Source organism: Pseudorasbora parva, chromosome 25 (assembly GCF_024679245.1).
Source record: "Pseudorasbora parva isolate DD20220531a chromosome 25, ASM2467924v1, whole genome shotgun sequence".
NCBI classification, from domain to species: Eukaryota; Metazoa; Chordata; class Actinopteri; order Cypriniformes; family Gobionidae; genus Pseudorasbora; species Pseudorasbora parva.
The window spans coordinates 20,439,600-20,459,087 of NC_090196.1; the positions used below are offsets into that span (position 1 = coordinate 20,439,600).

A 19,488-nucleotide genomic window follows, 5' to 3' on the forward strand; every position below is an offset into this window, starting at 1 on the left:
AAGGAGTATTTTTGACACAGAAATACTCCATCAAACGTCCAACATTAGTTTTTGAAACTTTGTCTATGTTTAGGATGGGAATCCAAGTTACTGAGGGTAACACAGATATGATGCAATTGACAGCCGACTCCCTCAGACGTCCCGTTTCCTTGGTTAAAATAGCAATTTTCTCAAAAATGTACATACAGCTGGAAACATTTGGGATATTGTAAGAGCTTAGATGAACATTTTTGGATATTTTACTGCAAAAATACTACATAGTGCACCTTTCATTTCCTTTGTGCAAAATGGAATGAACTAATGAACAAAGCATGTTGATTTCATTGTTTATTAAAATAACATTTCTCAGGTGGCACACAAGAGGAACTTCTCTCGATGCACCGCAATGCAGCTACAAATAACAATAAAATGAAAAGTACGGTACAATAAAAACGTGACATCACTTCAGTACTCATTCAGAAGAAATGCATCAGTGAGGCTCTGTTGTGCGACGTGACTGAACGAGAACGCTTAAAGACATTCATGGAAGCATTCTCGTTTTATCGCACGATGTCGCTCGCGTGCAGTGCGCTCCAGTTGGTTGTGCTCCTTTTTATTGCCAAGTTAAACCGCAGTAGTCACACAGCACCACAAAAAGTACAATCTATGGAAGTTTGTTTCTGCCACCAAATTAAAAAAAAGGTTGTGACTTTATCTCACAATTCTGACGTGTTTTTCTTGCAAATGCAAGTTGTGAGCACATAATTGCAGAATTCCAAGTGTACAACTTGCAATTGTTTTTTTTCCACCACAAAATAAAAGTTTTTCAAACAATTTTTTTCTCTCACAATTCCAACTTTTTATAAGAGTTGCAAGGAAAAACATCAGAAACAGAAGATATACTCAGAATTGCGAGGAGAAAAAAAAGTGAGAAGATTTTTTTTCTGTGGCATAAATATGCTTCCATAATAATTACTTCAGATACTAATCAAAGGAGAGATTACCAACTTTGAGTGTGTAATTAAATAAAAAACCTCCTTTGGTCAAGTTCTATGTGGGAAAGAAAGGCATAGTGTACAAAGGTCATGTGCTGCCGCAGCGATCAGTTTTTGAGACTCGTAAGGCGGGAGAGGACTTGAAAGGCAACGCGGTCTTGGCTGACCTCTCTCTGCAGTGCTCAAGTGGCAAGTGGGTGTGTGTGTGTGTGTGCGGGGGTCAGATGGCTGGGGACGAGGCATCGGGATCTGGATCGTAATGGGGGCTGGGTTGAGGGTGGTTGGGGAGGATGTCTAGTTCATCCACCTGAGGCCCAGGGTGCATGACCACGAGCTGGTCCTGAGGAATGTCTGCAGCGGCCGCAGCCAGGTTGGTGATGGACTTGCTTTTCACACACTGGAAGTCCACATGTCGGCTTTTGCCTTCCTCTTTCTCCCATGACATACGGATAAAGGGCCGTTGGACATAGTTGTAAATGACCTCTGGGCGCCCGCCGGGTCGCTTCTTTACTTTCTCTTTGTAGGTTGGGTATCCTAAGTGCAAACACAGGTATGGCATTAACAGGAATGTTAATTAAAAGGGATAGTAAATTAAATTCTGTCCATTTTGAAGAATGTTGAATACAATCTTTTGGTTCTCATTGACTTCATTCGTATTGGAGGCAAAACTGTTAGGCCGCCAACATTCAAAAATGTTTATTATGTTCCACAGGAGAAAGTCATACAGGTTTGAAACAGCATGAGGGTTAAAGCCAAATGTACAGTTCGGTCGTTCCATCCGCATGCAGCCCAATTTTTGAGACTGGAAGTACGGCACACGTACAACATTGCATGCGCATGAAGGAGTCCACTAGGAGGAAATACACACAGTACTGTGCACAATGTGCAGTCTTCGAAAAAGAGTGCGATTCAAAGACAACACGCTTGAAACGGGAGGAGGAAAAGACTACAATAGACGGCTAAGTTGACGAGCGCTTGTGCGAAGAGATCAGAAAGTACAATGGTTGATCGACTCCTAGATTGTAAAAAACGTCACCCATAGAATTCCGAAGAGCAGTCCTGAAGCATAAAGTAGAGACGAGCTGGCCGTGGCCATCTTGCCAGCACATCACGCCTGGATAACAGAAAATGGGTGAAGAGGCGGGATGTGGGCAGAGCTGAGGTGACGTGATGACTAACAGACAGCGGATAAGTGGCTATCCACCTGTCACTTAAAATGGCCACGCCCTTAATTATGCAGAAATTAAAGGTTTTATATAATGTGAACAAATTACTTATGAAAAAATTCACACCCTCACAGTTGTCATTAAGGGCAGAATTAGCCATATAGACCAAAACCACAATTTGTACCAGGCAGTAAATATGTTTTATTTCTGCTGTAAAGTTGGGCATTTTAACATGGGGCTCAGTGAGATTCTGCTCCCTTCTGGAGTCTGCCTCTAGCGGCCATCCGCGCCCATCGGTTGAATATCTTTTAAAAGCTGTGCGGACACGACTGCACTCGAGACGCGGAAACTGATGTATACCCGGGGCATTAGCCTGGTTTATACTCGCATGAATGTGAAGGTATTCAAAAAAGCAACATTGCGGTGGGTTGGGCTGGGCGATATGGAGCAAAAAATATATCTCGATATACGATATATATTATCTTGACATCTTTACAGGAAAAATAACCCCCCAAAAACTACAGCAAAAACAAATATGCCAAATACCACAATTTTTTTATTTTTTATTGAAGTGCAAAGAGGTCAGTTCATGAAGGAACAAAGTGCTTTGGTGACATAAAAAAAACCTCCCTGATTACATAAATAATAATAATTTAACTGTAAAATATAAGAAATAATAGGCGTACAATACATATAGCCATCCTTTCATTCATTTCATGCTTTACAAAAGACGAATCAAAACCCTTATTTAAACTTAAACAGTAAGCATTTTGCAGAAAGATGGGGCATGACTGAGATATTAATAAACTGTACCAAAATTCAAACAGTAGATGTCACGCTCTTTACTAAAGCGTGACTGAGCGCCTCATCATGCGCATCATGTAGGCTACACAAGTCGATTTTCACTTCTTTTCCAGTTACAGAACAAAATATGAATGTCAGAAGGTAGGCTGTAATATGATGGCTAAAGTACAACTTACAGAAGAGCACTGTGTCTCATAGGACACCCGGGATGTCTCGTATTTCCCTCTTGGTTAAAACATGAATAGACCTATTCATCATAATCCTGTGATAAAGCTGACAAAATAAAAATAACGATATTGCAATCATTTTTAAATGTTTTTAAAAAATATGCGATCATCAGTTAGAAACAAATCATAAACTGACATGATTGCGACTGCGAGTGCGTCTCGCACATGTCAATCACCTGACAGTGGGTGAAACTTGCGATTTGAACTATGATGAACATTAATATTTCTTTATGAGTTTTAGCAAGCAGTTGTGTTAGAACAAAATTCATGGTCTCTAAATTGAGTATTGAACAACGCGCGCTTGTCAACTTGATAAATAATCCTCACCTGGTTGCGAAAGCCGGCGCGTTCAATGAGACAACACGCGAGGGGAGGGGAAACAAAAGCAACAAGGAGGGAGGCGGGGGGGCGAGCACAGCACAGAGAAGGCAAAACAAGCAAAGTGGCGGAATCATAATTAAATATAAACAATATATCGATATATACGATATGTCAAAATCCATATCGAGTTAAAATATCTTGATATATTTTAAATATCGAGATATCGCCCACCCCTAGCGGTGGGGACAGTTTGTGCGCGTCTAGTGTGGAAGACCCCATTTTTCACGGCAGTGTACACTGCATTTTTTTGCTCCGTTTCCGAAGATGCATGACTTCGAGCCGACTCTGGCCGAGCAGGAATGTCTGTACCGACATCTTAACGGCACCCCAGTTTACACTTCTCTAAATGAACTGCTTATATTTACAAAATGAGCCTGTAATAGCAGTGTGGGATCAAGCAGAAATAAGCCTTTTTAATGAAACAAAAGGTCTATGTTTTCAAAAACAAATTCATGAAAGTAAATGAAATCGTTTCATTAAAATTATAAAAAATAATTAAGAGATTGTTGTTTATCTAACTTTACACATAATGTGACGTTAGAACAAAATATGGATAAGAGGACAAGTAATAATCTCAAGGTTGATGCTTGTTTGGTTCTTTTGTAGCGTGGGTTTGGTGAAGCGTAATATAAACTAAATACTGTCAAGTCTGTACCTTACTTCTCACCGCTGATTCCTTAAGATTTGAGGAGGATTTTACTCAGTCGCCTCCTGTCATTTCAAAAATAGTACAGTGGAAAAACAAACATAAACGCCTCATCCGTTTGGGGAGGAGCGTGCACAGTCAGTGGAGGTTCGCGGTGCGGAGCCAGGGGAAAGTTAGGGATGGTAAATGATGACTATTTGAATTTCAGGGTGAACGCTTTAATGTGTGTTAATGTGTGAACTGACAAAAAGCAGTAGGTCTCTTACCTTCAATGCCTAATCGAATTTTCTTCAGTCCTCTCTCCTTCAGAACCAACTTGGCAACATCTCGGTTTTCAATGTATTTGAAGAAGCGGTATAGTTTTGTGCTGTATATAACTGCGTTACACAAAGACACAAAATCATTATGACCCTGAGTGCCAAAATCCCACATAATCCTAACACATTACTTACAAAGCTACACTGATCTTTGATAGATCCCGTCTTTTCTGGCTAGACAAAATACTCGCCCTTCCCCATGTTAGCATGTTGCTAGCGTTTGCTTCTGAGAAGTTAGGAGCATGTTTCTATATGGTTTCTAGTTGATTCTGAGTGGCAGCTAGAATGATGCTAAGAGGATGGATAGCACATTCTGTGATTGTTGTCAATATTGCAATGCGGATGTTAGGGTGTACTGAGCGGTTATCAATGTCAACAAGGGCAAAATCTTAACACAAGATATCATTCATGCCTGTACAAATACTTGGGTTAAGGGTGTTCAAAAACCACAAGCGCACACCACAATGACCACAAATAATCAGTTCTCATAAATTACTCATAATGCACTGTGATTGACAAATAAGTAATAGTGTGTAAATGAGTTGAACTGACTCTGTGAGTATTCCTCTCCCATCTGCGGCGGATACTCTTCATCCCAGTCGACCACGTCGTCGTCCGTCAGCACCACCACATGACACTCCCTCTCTCCGTTCTGAGCGCTGGCCACCATCAGGGGCAGCACCATCTCCTCCAGATAGAACTCAAACTGCCGCCGGGCGCCATCGTTAGACAGCTCGTGCATGAGCGCACCTGCAGTCGACACGTTCCAGTGTTGTTTATATTGTTATTCAAGACTCGCCAGCTGACGCACTGATTTAGCCATATAATGACATACACATAATAAAAAAAAGCCATAAGTTAAATGCTTACAATGTAAACAGTTCACACTAACAGCATCCAGTGACCCATATCTGGTGATCACATTGGATACGGAACTGACCTACTTCTGCTCTCTCGCATCTACCATCCTCAGACATCCGAAATGCTCGGAATAATGTCCAGTTTCCCCGTTTCAGAGCGTTTTGCAGCACAAAAAGATGAATCCGTTTAGTGCATTTGTCATGTTAATGAGTACTCACTGAGGTCTCTGCACTTGATGGTGCTGTAGTCGAAGGCGATGCAAAGGTAGTCGCATGCCTCTCTCAGCTCCGGGATGGATATCCCATCAGGGCAGCGGATTATCCCCGATTTGTAGTAATCCTGCCGGTTAAAAGGGAGAGACGCAGAGGAAAAACAAACAGGCGGCCATTACTGAGGCAGCACTTATTCCAAAGAGAAGCAAATGGCTCCGATGCCAGAGACACACACACACACACACTCCCTGCTTTTCCCACTCTTCACACACACTGATCCATTTAAAGCCAGCCAAATGTGGAGAAAGAGCTCAGCATGAAGACGCTGAACAAAACACTTCACTGAAAAAAACAGAAAGGCTCAATATGGCTGTTATTTCTGTAGTGCTGTCTAATGTGTGCTGTCCTGATTTTTCCACTGAGCTGAGCCTCATGGTAGAAGCTTAACTCTTTCAATGCCACAGAGACGGACTTGTAATGAATGACATGGATGTCAAATAACGCTGGTTGTGACTTGCAACTAAAATCCAGCTTATTATATGCAACCACTTTTGTTGTTTTTTTAGAAAACAATATATATAAAATGTCAATTATAAATATGTAATTATATACATTTATATAGTTATGCATTTTGTTTATAGGTGCCTTTATTGACACTCAAGGTCACCTTACGTCATTAAGACAACAATCACAATAGATAAAATAAAAACAATAAGAACAATACAATTATATAAGTTATATAAAATAATTATACAAATAAATTATAGATTTTACATATTTATAGTTATTCAAAATGTATTTTTCTATACATCTGACTATCCTGAGAATAAGAAACTTCCCTATCATAATTATTACAATTATCAATATGTTATTCATAAATCACATTTTAAAACACAGCTCAATGCTAGCATTCAGATGCCCTAAAACCTCTGAACATCTCTTGAAAATAGCACCTGTGTGGGCAAATGTCAGCAAAGCGAAAAAGAAATTCAGGCCAGGGTATTTGCAATATTAATGTTAATGTTTAAATTCATGCCCTTTAAAAGCATCGCCACTACAACCTTCGGAACATCGCTTTGTAACTAAAAATTAGGCTCACTGCAAGACTTCACAACCGCTGAATGTTTCCATATTATGCAGAATACAAATGTACACTTTTGTAAGGAGTGAGGACTGTCCTTGTTTTGTGCAATAAACGGTTATATTTATATATAATTATTTTTTTATTTGCAGAATTTCTCTCAGTTAACAAAGAGCTGCATTTAGTGTCCATTCCTGCTGATGGTGGTGATGAATAATAATTTGTGGGATCTTGAACATTTCTGGTTTTGTACATTCAAAACATTTTTAAAACCTGAAATTAGATCAAGACTATTCGTTTTATGTTAAATATAAACTGATTTTAAGGTCAATGATAAGGACAGAAAGGGTGACTAAACACTTTGAAGATAATAAAAGCAGCAAAATAAAACCAGACAGTAGGGAAACTGTTCTGCTGAGTTGTCATTTCTATATGGGAAATACATCTGCAATAAACTTTAACAAAACAGTACACTTTGTGCTGAAGTCATGTGAATTTTGATACTGCAGTCTAATCCGGCACTTAATCAATATGCAGTACACTAGGCCAAAGAGATATTTAAAACCTCAATAAAGCTTTTAAAGCATAGTGCACTCACCAAAATGGCCCTGAACATGGTGGAGCTGATTCCCTCGGCAACCTCATACTCTCCCTTTTCATTAGGACGTGTGAAGTTGTGTTCCCGTCCAGATCCGAACATCCTTCAAGACAACACCCACCAGTTAGAACGTTGGCTCAGTATGACAAATTGAAAGTTTATATTTAAGTAATAACGAGCAGACAAACTGAATGAGGTTTATCCTAACCTGCCGAGCATAGTGTTGGGTTGGGCAGTGAAGATGGATGGGTCGACCACAAAACGTGTGTTATCTACAATCAGAGTGACTCTCTCTGCAGTCCTCAAACTGCGGGGTCCCTCCTTGACGTTTTCGCACACGTAGATCATGTCAGAGCTGTGGGTTTTACTGTGGGAGTCGCCATAGAATAGACTGGAGGTGCATAATTTCTGAAGCCTTGGACTCGTGGAGCGCGATGAGCAGCCAGAATCCCGTTCACGATCTGAGGAATCAATACGAGAGTTACACAGGAGTAAAAACAATAGGAAAAGAACCTTGCTCCACAACATGAAAAGCACAGATTTGACATGTTCAATCGCCGGGTAACAAGTGGTAACACTGAGCTGACAAATCCCAACGTAGTGTCTCTTGCCATCTGTGGGCATCTTTCAGTGTAGTGTGAATTGGCATTTAAAAGCTGTCCTTTACACAAACAATAAATTAATTCAGTGACAATTTTCCATAGTTGTAGCTAGAGACTGTAATAATCTGATGAATTAATTATTAAATAAATAAAATGACTACCATTCAAAACTGGGGGGGTGGTTGCAAATTTGTTTTAAATAAATGAATACTTATTGAGCATGGATGCATTAAATTGATCAAAAGGTTAGAAAGACATTTAACATTAGAGGTTGACTGGTTTTGCCGATCAATTGGCACTGATAACCGATCGCTGGAACAATTGTTATCATCAGCAAAAATCCATACAAATTTTTACGGTTGCATCTGTTCCTGGAGTGACTGAAATGGGTCCACTGTCATTACAATGTATGAGGGTGGTGAGAAGGATCAGCTGGTAGTATGAGAGCAGCCTCTAGAGGCAGAAAAATTATCACTGATGCCTTGTGGAGTTTATTTTGACACACAAGTCCGTGCACTATACAGAGCAGGACACTTCAGATATGGATTTAAAACAGACAATGAAACGGTATGTTACACCCTAGAGTACATAACATTTTTTATATCACTAATTTAATCAAAAATTTATTTGCTGACTAGATGCTGCATTAGTGGAGAACAGCAGTATGTTTATGGTCCAGGCTGAGAGGATGCTAAAATAAGTTGACAGCAAGTTACCTCAAGCTGTTAAAATAATGTGACAGAAACACACGCAAGGCCAAGCCAAATGTTTAATGTCACGACTGTTACCATCGCATTTTGCATTAGTTTATACCCAGCTGGTCGCTTTTATGCATTCGTTATGCAGCGAAGTTGAATTTTTAAAGCTAGTTATTTGAGAAAGCAAACTATAGAAACATATAAACAAATCACATATGCATTCCATTTTTGATCTTTTTATAATTATAGTTTTATTAGATAATCAAGTGTTCTAAAAGAACATTGGCAAACTTAAGACGGGCCTGGACATGTGCTGGTTTAAGCACCAGTCCAAGGGAGATTGACAGTCATGTTTAGCTTCTTCCATTTTCTAATGGTTGCTCCAACAGTGGACCTTTTTTCACCAAGCTATGGAGGAAATTTCCCCGTAGCCCTTTCCAGCCTTGTGGAGGTGTACACTTTTGTCTCTAGTGTCCTTGGACAGCTCTTTGGTCTTGGCCATGTTAGTAGCTGGATTCTTACTGATTGTATGGGATGGATTAAGGATAATAAATGGAGTGGAGGTGGACATTTTAAAGGCAGACTAACAGGTCTTTGATGGTCAGAATTCTAGCTGATAGACAGGTGTTCAAATACTTATATGCAGCTGTATCATACAAATCATATAACAAATATCATATATTGTGATTTCTGGAAAAAAATGTTAGATTATGTCTCTCACAGTGAACATGCACCTACGATGACAATTCCAGACCCCTCCATGATTTCCAAGTGGGAGAACTTGCAAAATAGCAGGGTGTTCAAATACTTATTTTCCTCACTGTATGTATCCAATTTCAATGCTATGTCCTTTGTGTGGATTTTTAAAAATCTTCTTTAAGCATGACTGTTTGGATTTATATGTAATGGTAACACTTTACAATCAGAGCCCATTTGTAACATTAACAATGAACAGTATTTTTAATAACCTTAGTTAATTTGAACAATTACCAATACATTTTAAAGTTGTATCTCTTAAGATTAGTTAATGCACTATGAACTAAAATTAATGATAAAGGTTTAATTAACATCAATTTTCATGGTTAAGTGCTGTTTTTTTAAAGTTCAGGTGAGCATAAGGTACTTTTTACTGATCACTGAAATACTGATCACTCTGATATATTTATATAGTGTTACTCTCTACAAAAGTAACTAATTGTGTTACTTACATTGGAGTTACTTTTTCCTACCTGGTTGGGCATTCTTGTTTGTTTTTAATAACAACAAAAAGGAGCTATATTTTTGGCAAATGTAAAGGCCCTGTCACACCAAAAGTGAAATGAATAAGACTCTGGCTAAAAGAAATGCCTGTTCAGTAGAGGGGACAATTAAAAAAAAAAACTTTCAGCCATTCTTTTACATTAAAGCTTATTCATTTCACTTTTTGTGTGAAAGGGCCTTTACGTTTGGAGTGGATCATCAAAGTGAGCTTAAATACATAAAGTATATTTGTGTAACTTAATACATTCAATTATTGAAAAATATTCTGATTTTGCATTTAATGGTTTTATTCGTATTGAGGAATACTGAATCTGTTTTTTGCAAGTGAGATGAGTAAATGTCTGCAGAGTTATTTTAAAACTACAATAACCATCATGTTCACGCAGTGTACACAATGCCTCTGTACTTATTCCTGATTAAATTAATTTAGAATAATGTTATAAATATATTTTGATAAGTGTTTGTCATAAAACTCAAGTGCATTTTAAATGGTACGGAATGAGGAAACCAAAACTCACCAGTGAGGTGCTGGCGTATAGGTGAGGTGACGTTCCTGATGCAGGGGGTCAGCTGTCCTTCACCTCTCTCATGTGAAGAATCCCTGGAGCGATCTCCAGACCGCCGCCTCTCCCTGGGGTGGTCCAGGGGTCCTCCTCCACTGGCTCCGTGCAGGCTCATTTTCACCAGCTCACCCTCCAGCTGAGTTCCACGCGGCTGACCACTGCCAGGAAAAGCCAACACACAGTCAGACACACACGTGAGCATTCAACTGCTGAGGGAGGGGTGGTCCGAGCGCATCTCCGCAACGTGAGGAACTCAGCATGCGCTTACAATAAACTTGGATGAACTCTGAGCTCTAAGAGAGATGCTGAGTGCAGGAAGTATGATGACAGCAAAGCGCTATTTCTCACTGCTTCCTTAAAAAATGCAGCCAGAAACAAAGACAGCAGCGCAAAAGAAGCACTGCCTCGTCTGTCAACAAGCCACTGTATTGACCCGTGTAATCACAAAGGATTCATTCCAATTTGTCTTTATTTCATTCACCTCACGTGCCGTGCCTGTGAGAAAAATTCACTGGGGTTTCATTTTAACCTAATCCCTTCAGGCGATTTTTAATTCATTAAAAATTCAATACTACTTATAATTGAATTTGGAAATCCAGGACAAAAATTTTGCTGGCAAAATAAGCATTTTTTTATAATAAACCTGAACTATATTAAAATAAAAAATTAAATAAGAATAATATATATTCCTATAATAAGCTGGTAAAAAAACAAATAAATCCTTCATAAACACAGACTGTATCACTTAAACATCCAGACTCCCTCTGCCCAGACCAGGTGCTCTTCATTTTTTCTTGCACTAATACTCATTCCCCAGGGGGCTGAAACAGGATCATTACAAGACAGATGCCCTTGAAGCAAGGAGACTGGAGTACATCAGACCAAAGCAGAAAACAGTTCAAATAAATAGTCTTCACGTGGAGCCGATTTGCCTCTGTCTTCCCCCTCACTGAAAAAAACATAAAGTGTCCATTGAAGCGTGCACAGGCAGAATATTCTGTTTGAATAAATGATTAATAGGCTGGAAATAGGGCTTGATTTATCCCAGCAAAAGTGCTGCCCAAAATGGACCTCTCGATTCATTTTGACTGTCATGACTGCACCAGCCAAGAGCTTTGTGACCCTATTAACCAACTCAAGCGTGACCAGTGCCCACGGCACCACCATACTCAACAGTAGCTACAAATTCAATAAGTTGTGCTGCATCTGTTTTGCTGCAAGTTCCATTATGCCACCTGCTGCAGAGCCCACACATGATCTAGAATATCCCACGGATAATAATGAATAGATAAATAAAGGACTGGTTTTACTATTTAATATAAAGCATGATTACATTAGTCTTTAAGCATGCAAAATGACTCTTAATTCAACCAACATCACTATGATGGTTTTAATGATCAAATGCCTTTTGGGAATCTATAAGCTGATTTATTATCAGTTTTTGAACCTGTGATATTGACCATACACAAAATAATTTTCAAGAGTTTCCAACATTGATACTAAATCAGCATATCAGAATGATTCCTGAAGGATCATGTGACACTGACGACTGGAGTCATGGCTGAAAATTCAGCTCTGCAACACAGAAAAAAAATTATATTTTAAACTATCTTAAAATAGAAACCAATTATTTTAATTGTAATAATATTTCACAATGTTAGTTTTTTTTCTGTATTCTTGATCAAATAAATGCAGGCTTGATGAGCAGAAGAGACTTCTTTCAAAAATATTTAAAAAATCCATACAGAAAAAAATATTTAAATAGTAATGTTTCAAAACTTTTGATCAATACTATATATAAAACGTATACATATATAAATACTATAATGCATAAATAATATCAAAAGTTGTTTTGATTATTATTCTATCAATTAATGATAATACATTTTTACTAATATTGGTATAATATAAAATTATATAAAAATGAATGCAATTATTTAGAGAACACTCTTAAACAGAATAAATAAAAAAGAATAAGTAATTAAAATAAAAAACAATATGAGATTACAGAATTAATGAATTATTATACAAACCAACCACACATTGTTTTATTGTTATTATAGTCTTAATATTATTTATTTGAGCAAAACAGAATAAATGGTTTGATTACTGGTTTTGATATTGCGTGTAAGACTATAAAACAAAATCCTCTGTTTTGTCTGTTAAAAAATAAATAACAGCTGACCTCTAACTGCAATGCAAACAGCTGTTCTGCCAACACTTCTCCCAGCTTCCTCAGTCCTGCTATCTGATTGATATTTTACCACAGCCATTAATGTAATGGTGAAACCTGAACTTCAGCTGCAAAAAGTAGCATGAGCAGTCTGATTATTCTCTAAGCGGTTCACACAGAAATTCATTCAGGACACAGGACGCACTCATTCAGCTTCAGAGTACTGTGCTGCGTAAAGATCATTTCATGCATCCACTATTCTCAGCAATATAATTACAAGTGGAGATGTTGTTTTGCTTCTCTATTGCATCAGCACATAAATGTGCCAGGCAGAAGTAGCCCACAATGAATTCGGACCATAACATGTCTGTGGTGTCTCCGGACCCCCTTAGGGGACAAGATCATGTTCTTGACAAGACAAGCCAATTGATGATCTGTCCGTTTGCATATCAATCAGCATTAATAAAGAAAAAAAGATTTATAAAAATATCTTCTTTTTTTTACTTGACTTTTGTCCAAAGTAACTAACGGCGCACACTCCATTCTGTTACTTACAGAGAAAGTAGCATCAATAATTCAGCACACTGCTGACACCGCTCCTCTAATGTTAAACAGCAAGACAATGCGTTCCTGAAGCGCACTGCATGCAGATATGGTTAAAATGACGCATACAACTCATTTCTAAACGATAGAATATTTGATGAGGGAGCTGCATCGGGAAGAGTCTCTATAAATAAGACTTGTTAGCCAGAGGTAAAAAAAAAAAATCTTATATTTCCTAGACTTTCTTTTGAGATGCATTCTTACGGAGAAGCGCGTATACGTACCCGCCTGTCTTTAAAACAAAGCAGCAGGGCAGCAGCTGATGAATGAACGCACAAAGGACGCGCGCTCCTTCACAAAACGAGGGCTTGCCAGGCGACTTAGCATCCTCGGGCATTACTTTCAAACTTCAGCATAATGCGAGCACTCCTGTGTAACTTATTCGCTGCGAACACAGCCTCCAAATGCTGTTCTCCGGAAAGAAAGGACGCCCTCAGGTAGCATCGGCGCGAGACACGGCAGGACGGTAGCATAGTAACCTGACTGAGACGCTCGCGCGAGCATGAATGGCTGGTCGCTTTTCCGCTACTGTGGCACGAGGAGGCTGCCTTGATGACGTAGCCGACCCTTATAATATCTCCTGATACTGTAGATTCTCTCACGCACGATAACACAATAGGCTGATGAAAGAAACAGCGTAATGGGATGGAGCACGGCAGTCATGCCGATTGGAAATGAACTCGCTGAACCTCTCCGCAACCGCGCGAGTGACAAGGAAGTTAAAAGTGTTATACAAGGCTTATTATTATGACCTATCTTGAGTCCAGTAGACTACTAAGCTTATTTAAAGGTTAAGAAAAGGTGGGTACTGCAGAGTCTGCTACAAAGTAAAATCAATCAAAACATTTGATTGATATTTGATTGTTTGATATCAAAGCAACCTTTTTAATAACCTTTTTTTGACAATGGTCCTCTAGTGTAATGAAATGTTATGTGTATATATGTAAATATATAATATATGTCTATATATGTCTATATATATATATATATATATATATATATATATATATATATATATATATATATATATATATATATATATATATATAAATTTCGTTCATTTCATACATAAACAAAAGCTTTAATGGCCATTGTTACATTTTACACCTTATAATTTTACACCGTATGATTTCTCAACGGCCAGCAGGTGGCGCTGACACACAAAGACGTCCAAGTTGTACATTATGTACAGAGATGCTCTCCATTCTTTTTCCTCGTTTAAATTTTAAACCTTTGCATAATACCTTTAAAAAGCGTGCAAGGGAAAGAAAAGTTTAAAATCACATACACAATACACATCAGTGGCATAATAACATGGAGCGGGTCAGCAACACGATGTAAAGAAACCAGATGAATGCTACCGCCACTGAGCATTTGCTTGCATGCTGACCGTGATTAGAGCATTTCTCCAATGATATTGCCAAATTATTGCTTTTGCATGATGCAGCATAAAAGACACTAAGATGACCATATCAGCCAGTGATGATAAACAAAAGATTACTAATGACAGTTTATTGCCCAGGAGCTTAACTGTACTATAATATACTATAAACAGACCATAATGATAAAAGCACAGCAAATATGATATTAAAGGCTGTAATCTCCCTCATAATACATATCTGAAGTTCCCTTAACATAATTCAAAGTTCCATATAGAAATCAATGTACACACAGAAACCAGCAAATTTCAGGAGATCATTCCAGTGGCTTGTTTAATGAGAATTGCGATTCCAATTCACAAGCTCTTGATTCAATTTCGATTTGAAATCAATTATATATCAGGTACAGTGAATGTCAATTTTTCTAATGCTGTAAATTATACAGGAAACATTAGTACATTATCAAATATTAAAATGTAATTGCTATTTAGCTTTAAATATAATAATCATTCAAATAAAAAACATTAAAATTGCATTTAAAAATACATTTTCATTACATTTTTAATGAAAAAAAGACAGACCTACTGTGAACTATGGGGTTGTTAATCCATGGCATTTGCTTCTACTGTAGCTGTCAGTCCACATTATTTCAGCTTTTTTTTTTTTAAATAATCATATTTAACAACAGAATTCCTGAACGAGCACTGCTGAAAATGGGGTGGACACATCTGCACTATTATATTTCTTCTCCAATTTATAGTTGAAAATAAACATTTAAAAGGTGGCAGTCATCAAAAGTAGCAGAGGGCAGTTATTAGAATTTTTGTTCACACATCAACTGTTAACAGCATAGACTAAAATAAATACATTTGAGAACAGACATCAAAATGAAGATCAATTAAAATCTATTTAAAGGTAGGGTAGGTAAGAATGATCTAAAATACTTTTTTCCAAATTTCTTTCAACTTACTTTATATGTCAATACATAATTAAAATGTAAGTACTCTGAAAAAGTGACTCAAGACTTTTTAATCTGCAATAAACACCGCTCATTATTTTCGTTCGGGACGAAACAAGGCATTGGCTTGGGCGACAGGCACGCTCTCTCGCTACCATGGCTACCACCCCTTTTGCTACAGGATATGCCCACATGTGCACGGCACGAAACCTAGGAAGAGCAAAATAATACCTGGGTAATTCAAGGTGCACAGTGCTGGGTTTTGCAGTCAGCGAAGGCAAACGATGCAAAAAAGGAAGACAGGACATGTAAAGGCAATGCACAAAAAGTCTTTGGATAAACAAAGAAATCAAAGGCGAGTATGGATGGGTACCGAAAATGACGCGAGTAGGGATGGGTACCCGGGGGGGGGTGAATTTTGAAAGACCGTTGTATCCATAAGCTCGGACGTTATCGGTTCTGCTGTCGGTACTTTTGAAAATACACATGACGAACGAGAGAGAGAGAGAGAGAGAGGAGAGAGAGAGAGAGAGAGAGAGAGAGAGAGAGAGAGAGAGAGAGAGAGAGAGAGAGAGAGAGAGAGAGAAAGAGAGAGAGAGAGAGAGAGAGAGAGAGAGAGAGAGAGAAAGAGAAAGAGAAAGAGAAAGAGAAAGAGAAAGAGAGAGAGAGAGAGAGAGAGAGAGAGAGAGAGAGAGAGAGAGAGAGGGAATTGATTTTTAAAACAGATCTTTATTCCACAATCATCTTAATACAAGATTGTTAACAAACCAAAGGGGAAACCATAAATAAAACTAAACTAAATAAAAAAAATAGAGCTTCATTACAATACTAAATCACCAAAAACACGCAGGCTCTGTTTTGAACAGTTAAAAATGACAAATAAATGCATACTTTAAGAGCTCTCCACAAGACGTTTGATTACCATCTGGATGCTCAGAATTGATCGAGATAATGCACGCTTATTGTTCACGTAAGTTAATCATCGCGCTAAACTGCGTGCTTCATTGCAACGCACACACAGCCTGATCACACGGAGATTATGTTCGCGTCTCAGCCCGAGGTTCAGACTTATTTGTTCATTAACGACGTCATCAGCAACTAGGCGACCCGACTTTCATCACATAAATGTTGACTTTAAAAAAATGGAAGTCGTTCAACCCCTAATCACTAGCACATGTAGCTGCCTAATATAGCTAACATAACATTACTTAGCATAAAGTTACAATTCATCTTCATCACAGTAAAACTGATTTTATTGGAAAAACATGTATCAATGCTACCCGCTTTTAGCTTTGCCTTATAACTATAACTAGCTCGTTACCGAATTAAACAAAAATATATTTTAAACTTTACCAGTACCCGTATTCTAGCTTGATAGTGAGTACTAAAAGACATCTTACTTGTTTATATTCATACTGATAAAGTTATTTTTTTTTATTACGTGATTCTGATATGATGTCACTACATGCACTCCGCTCCTTCTTCTCCGCTCGTCTCAGGTAAATAATGTGTCGTCCAGCTGAGCGGTCGGCGTTTATGTGTTTTTGGGGGCATGGCTTTGGAAAGAGCCCAGAAGGGAGAAGGTGGAGTGATTTGAAATAATGAGCTGTCTTTAAAACATCGTGAGAGGTCTACAGACACTCAATTTTTATGCTTTCTTTTTCAGAGTACTTACATTTGAATTATGTATTGATAAATAAAGAAAGTTTAAACAAATTTGGGGGGGGAAAAAAACGTTTTTTAACCAATTCTTACCTACCCTACCTTTAATTGATATACTTTAAACCAGCCCTAATATAAACTATATAATTAATTTAACATTTTAATAAAACCCCAATGGGTTAACTGTAGATAAAATTACAAATCCACATATTCAATTCCAAATGCAATTCCTGATGGTGCAGTCACAGTGTTTACTGCAGTAGACTAGACAAACTTTAGGAAATACATGCAGCAGGTGGACACTCCTATGACTGAGAACATTTGTTATTATTACCCAGTCTTACCTTAAGTGTCTGCAGATTCTCCCAGACCGACACGCTGTCCTTTGATGATCCCAATTTTCTGAATCGCTAGAGTGGCTATCATAAGATGCAGGACATGCTGCCATCTCCAAAGATTTGCTATTGCTGGATCTATATTCCTTCAAATCTCATATTCTAACAGAGCAAAAATAATTTAAATAAATGAATTAGGTTTTGTTCTAAGCATTCACAAAACTATTCACAAAACTTTTTAAAAATTAATTTCTCCCATTTAAAGGCATAGTATTTTTTAATGGACAAACACTTTTTGACTTTGTTGACAGAAGAATTTTGACTTATCCTTGAATCTAATGGATCCTAAAGGAATGTCTATAACTAAGATTATTATTGGAATTGCTTTCATAATAAAATCATATAATAAGAATCAAATGAGATCCAACTAGATACTGTGTAATGTTTATAAGACTTCTGTACTGGAATAATGTTTTGCTGATGGACAGTTATATAAAATGGATCTTATGACATTGTCTTTTAATAAATAATTAACGTTACTTTAAAAAGAGACTACGGGAGAGTTAAAAATAGAATAATTTCACAAGTATTCACTTAATTCTTGTGCTAGTAAAACTATTCCAACTTTGGTAACCTGATCCACTGAGCTATCTCGTTAGCTTATCAGTTAACGTTAGCTTTAAAAAGTGGGCGCTAGACAAACACATACGATCTCTTACCTGACTCTGCTTAACGCTGGACTTTCTCCGCGATGTGTACGCATCTGACTCACCGACAAACGTTAATACTAAGCATTCATTTTTTATTTACTTTCGTTTGATCTTCACTGTTAACGACGGAATACAGTGTTGACAGCTATGATGAAGCTACATGGCTAACTAAGGAGAGTGACTGCAGTGCGAGTTGACGACGCCAAATATCGCGAGAACACACGAGACGTCGCCGTAGAAACCAACTTGCGTCCATCGTCCAAACAACTTTTTTTCAACATTTACACTGCTGCCATACAAGGAGCGATACAAAAATAGAATGAAGAGGATATTGAAATTATATTATTTAAAGTTATTTTAACAAGAATACAACAATTATACAACAAGAACGCAAAAAATTAAAAGGCAAATGCAAATTTAAAGAGCTATTATTTGAAATAACCCAAAGGTAAAGTGCATATGGTGCGAGTCGAAAGAAAAACATAAAACAGCAGCCACACAAAAGAACATTTTTTAAAATGTTTTTATTTTATATTGTCATCAAATATAGAAAACGCCTTGAAATCTTACATTTTCTCTATTTTCTCTTACGATTTGGTCCTCGTTTACATTTTTTTTCTTTTTGGGGTTCAATTACTAATTAATACCTCTAGGCTATGTATGTTACGATCAAATAAATACATAAGAGCTTTAAGCTTTGAATGTTATACGGCTTAGCCGCCAAAAAAAAGGACAACTACATACAAATATAAATAGTTTGTGTATAGAAAAAAATAAATATTGTTAGAATACAGGCTATGTGAACAGCCTTCAGTCCCTGAGTATAGTCCACATTAGGTATCAAATTTTGCTTTTACGAGGGATTCATAAGTTTTTCCAAAACGGCAATGATATCTTCAGCTTCTCGTGTATTTAGATCCTTCAGTTTGGGAATAATGTCTGGTATAAGTGCTGTTCTCTCTGTGTCTGGGTTCTTGATTGAGGCCGTGTGGATTTCCTGCAGTTTCGTCTGTAGCCAGTCTTGCCTCAGTTCAACATGTTTATGCACCCCGAGGTTATGCATAAGTTGGACCTCATTGATAGCCCGTTTGCTTTTTGAAGAGAAAAAAAGACATTATAATACATTCGGGGGGGAAAGGGGGAGAAAAAAAATGGGGTGACAATTATTCAAGCAGCCTATATGGCTGTACTTACCCCAGTGGCTTGCTAATGGCATTTGTTGAATAGAATAATATACAGATGGACAAAAATACAAGATTGATGCTGGAAACCATTTTG

At 37.7% G+C, this 19,488-nt stretch overlaps 1 protein-coding gene across 2 annotated transcripts; it reads right to left on the reverse strand.

Moving 5' to 3' along the window:
• Positions 1 to 314: 314 nt before the first annotated feature.
• Positions 315 to 18,398, reverse strand: btbd10a (BTB (POZ) domain containing 10a). 2 transcript variants are annotated; one of them, XM_067436151.1, is made up of 9 exons: positions 18,220 to 18,398; positions 17,510 to 17,662; positions 10,346 to 10,548; positions 7,476 to 7,728; positions 7,268 to 7,370; positions 5,595 to 5,715; positions 5,068 to 5,265; positions 4,465 to 4,575; positions 315 to 1,508 (listed from the first exon to the last, which is right to left on the reverse strand). In XM_067436151.1, the coding sequence occupies exons 2-9, from the start codon at positions 17,611 to 17,613 to the stop codon at positions 1,195 to 1,197; spliced, it is 1,407 nt and encodes a 468-aa protein (XP_067292252.1). In that variant the 5' UTR covers positions 17,614 to 17,662; positions 18,220 to 18,398; the 3' UTR covers positions 315 to 1,194. The 2 variants fall into 2 exon arrangements, with proteins under 2 accessions (XP_067292252.1, XP_067292251.1); XM_067436150.1 differs by lacking the exons at positions 17,510 to 17,662; positions 18,220 to 18,398 and adding an exon at positions 13,391 to 13,814.
• Between the last annotated feature and the right edge of the window lie 1,090 nt (positions 18,399 to 19,488).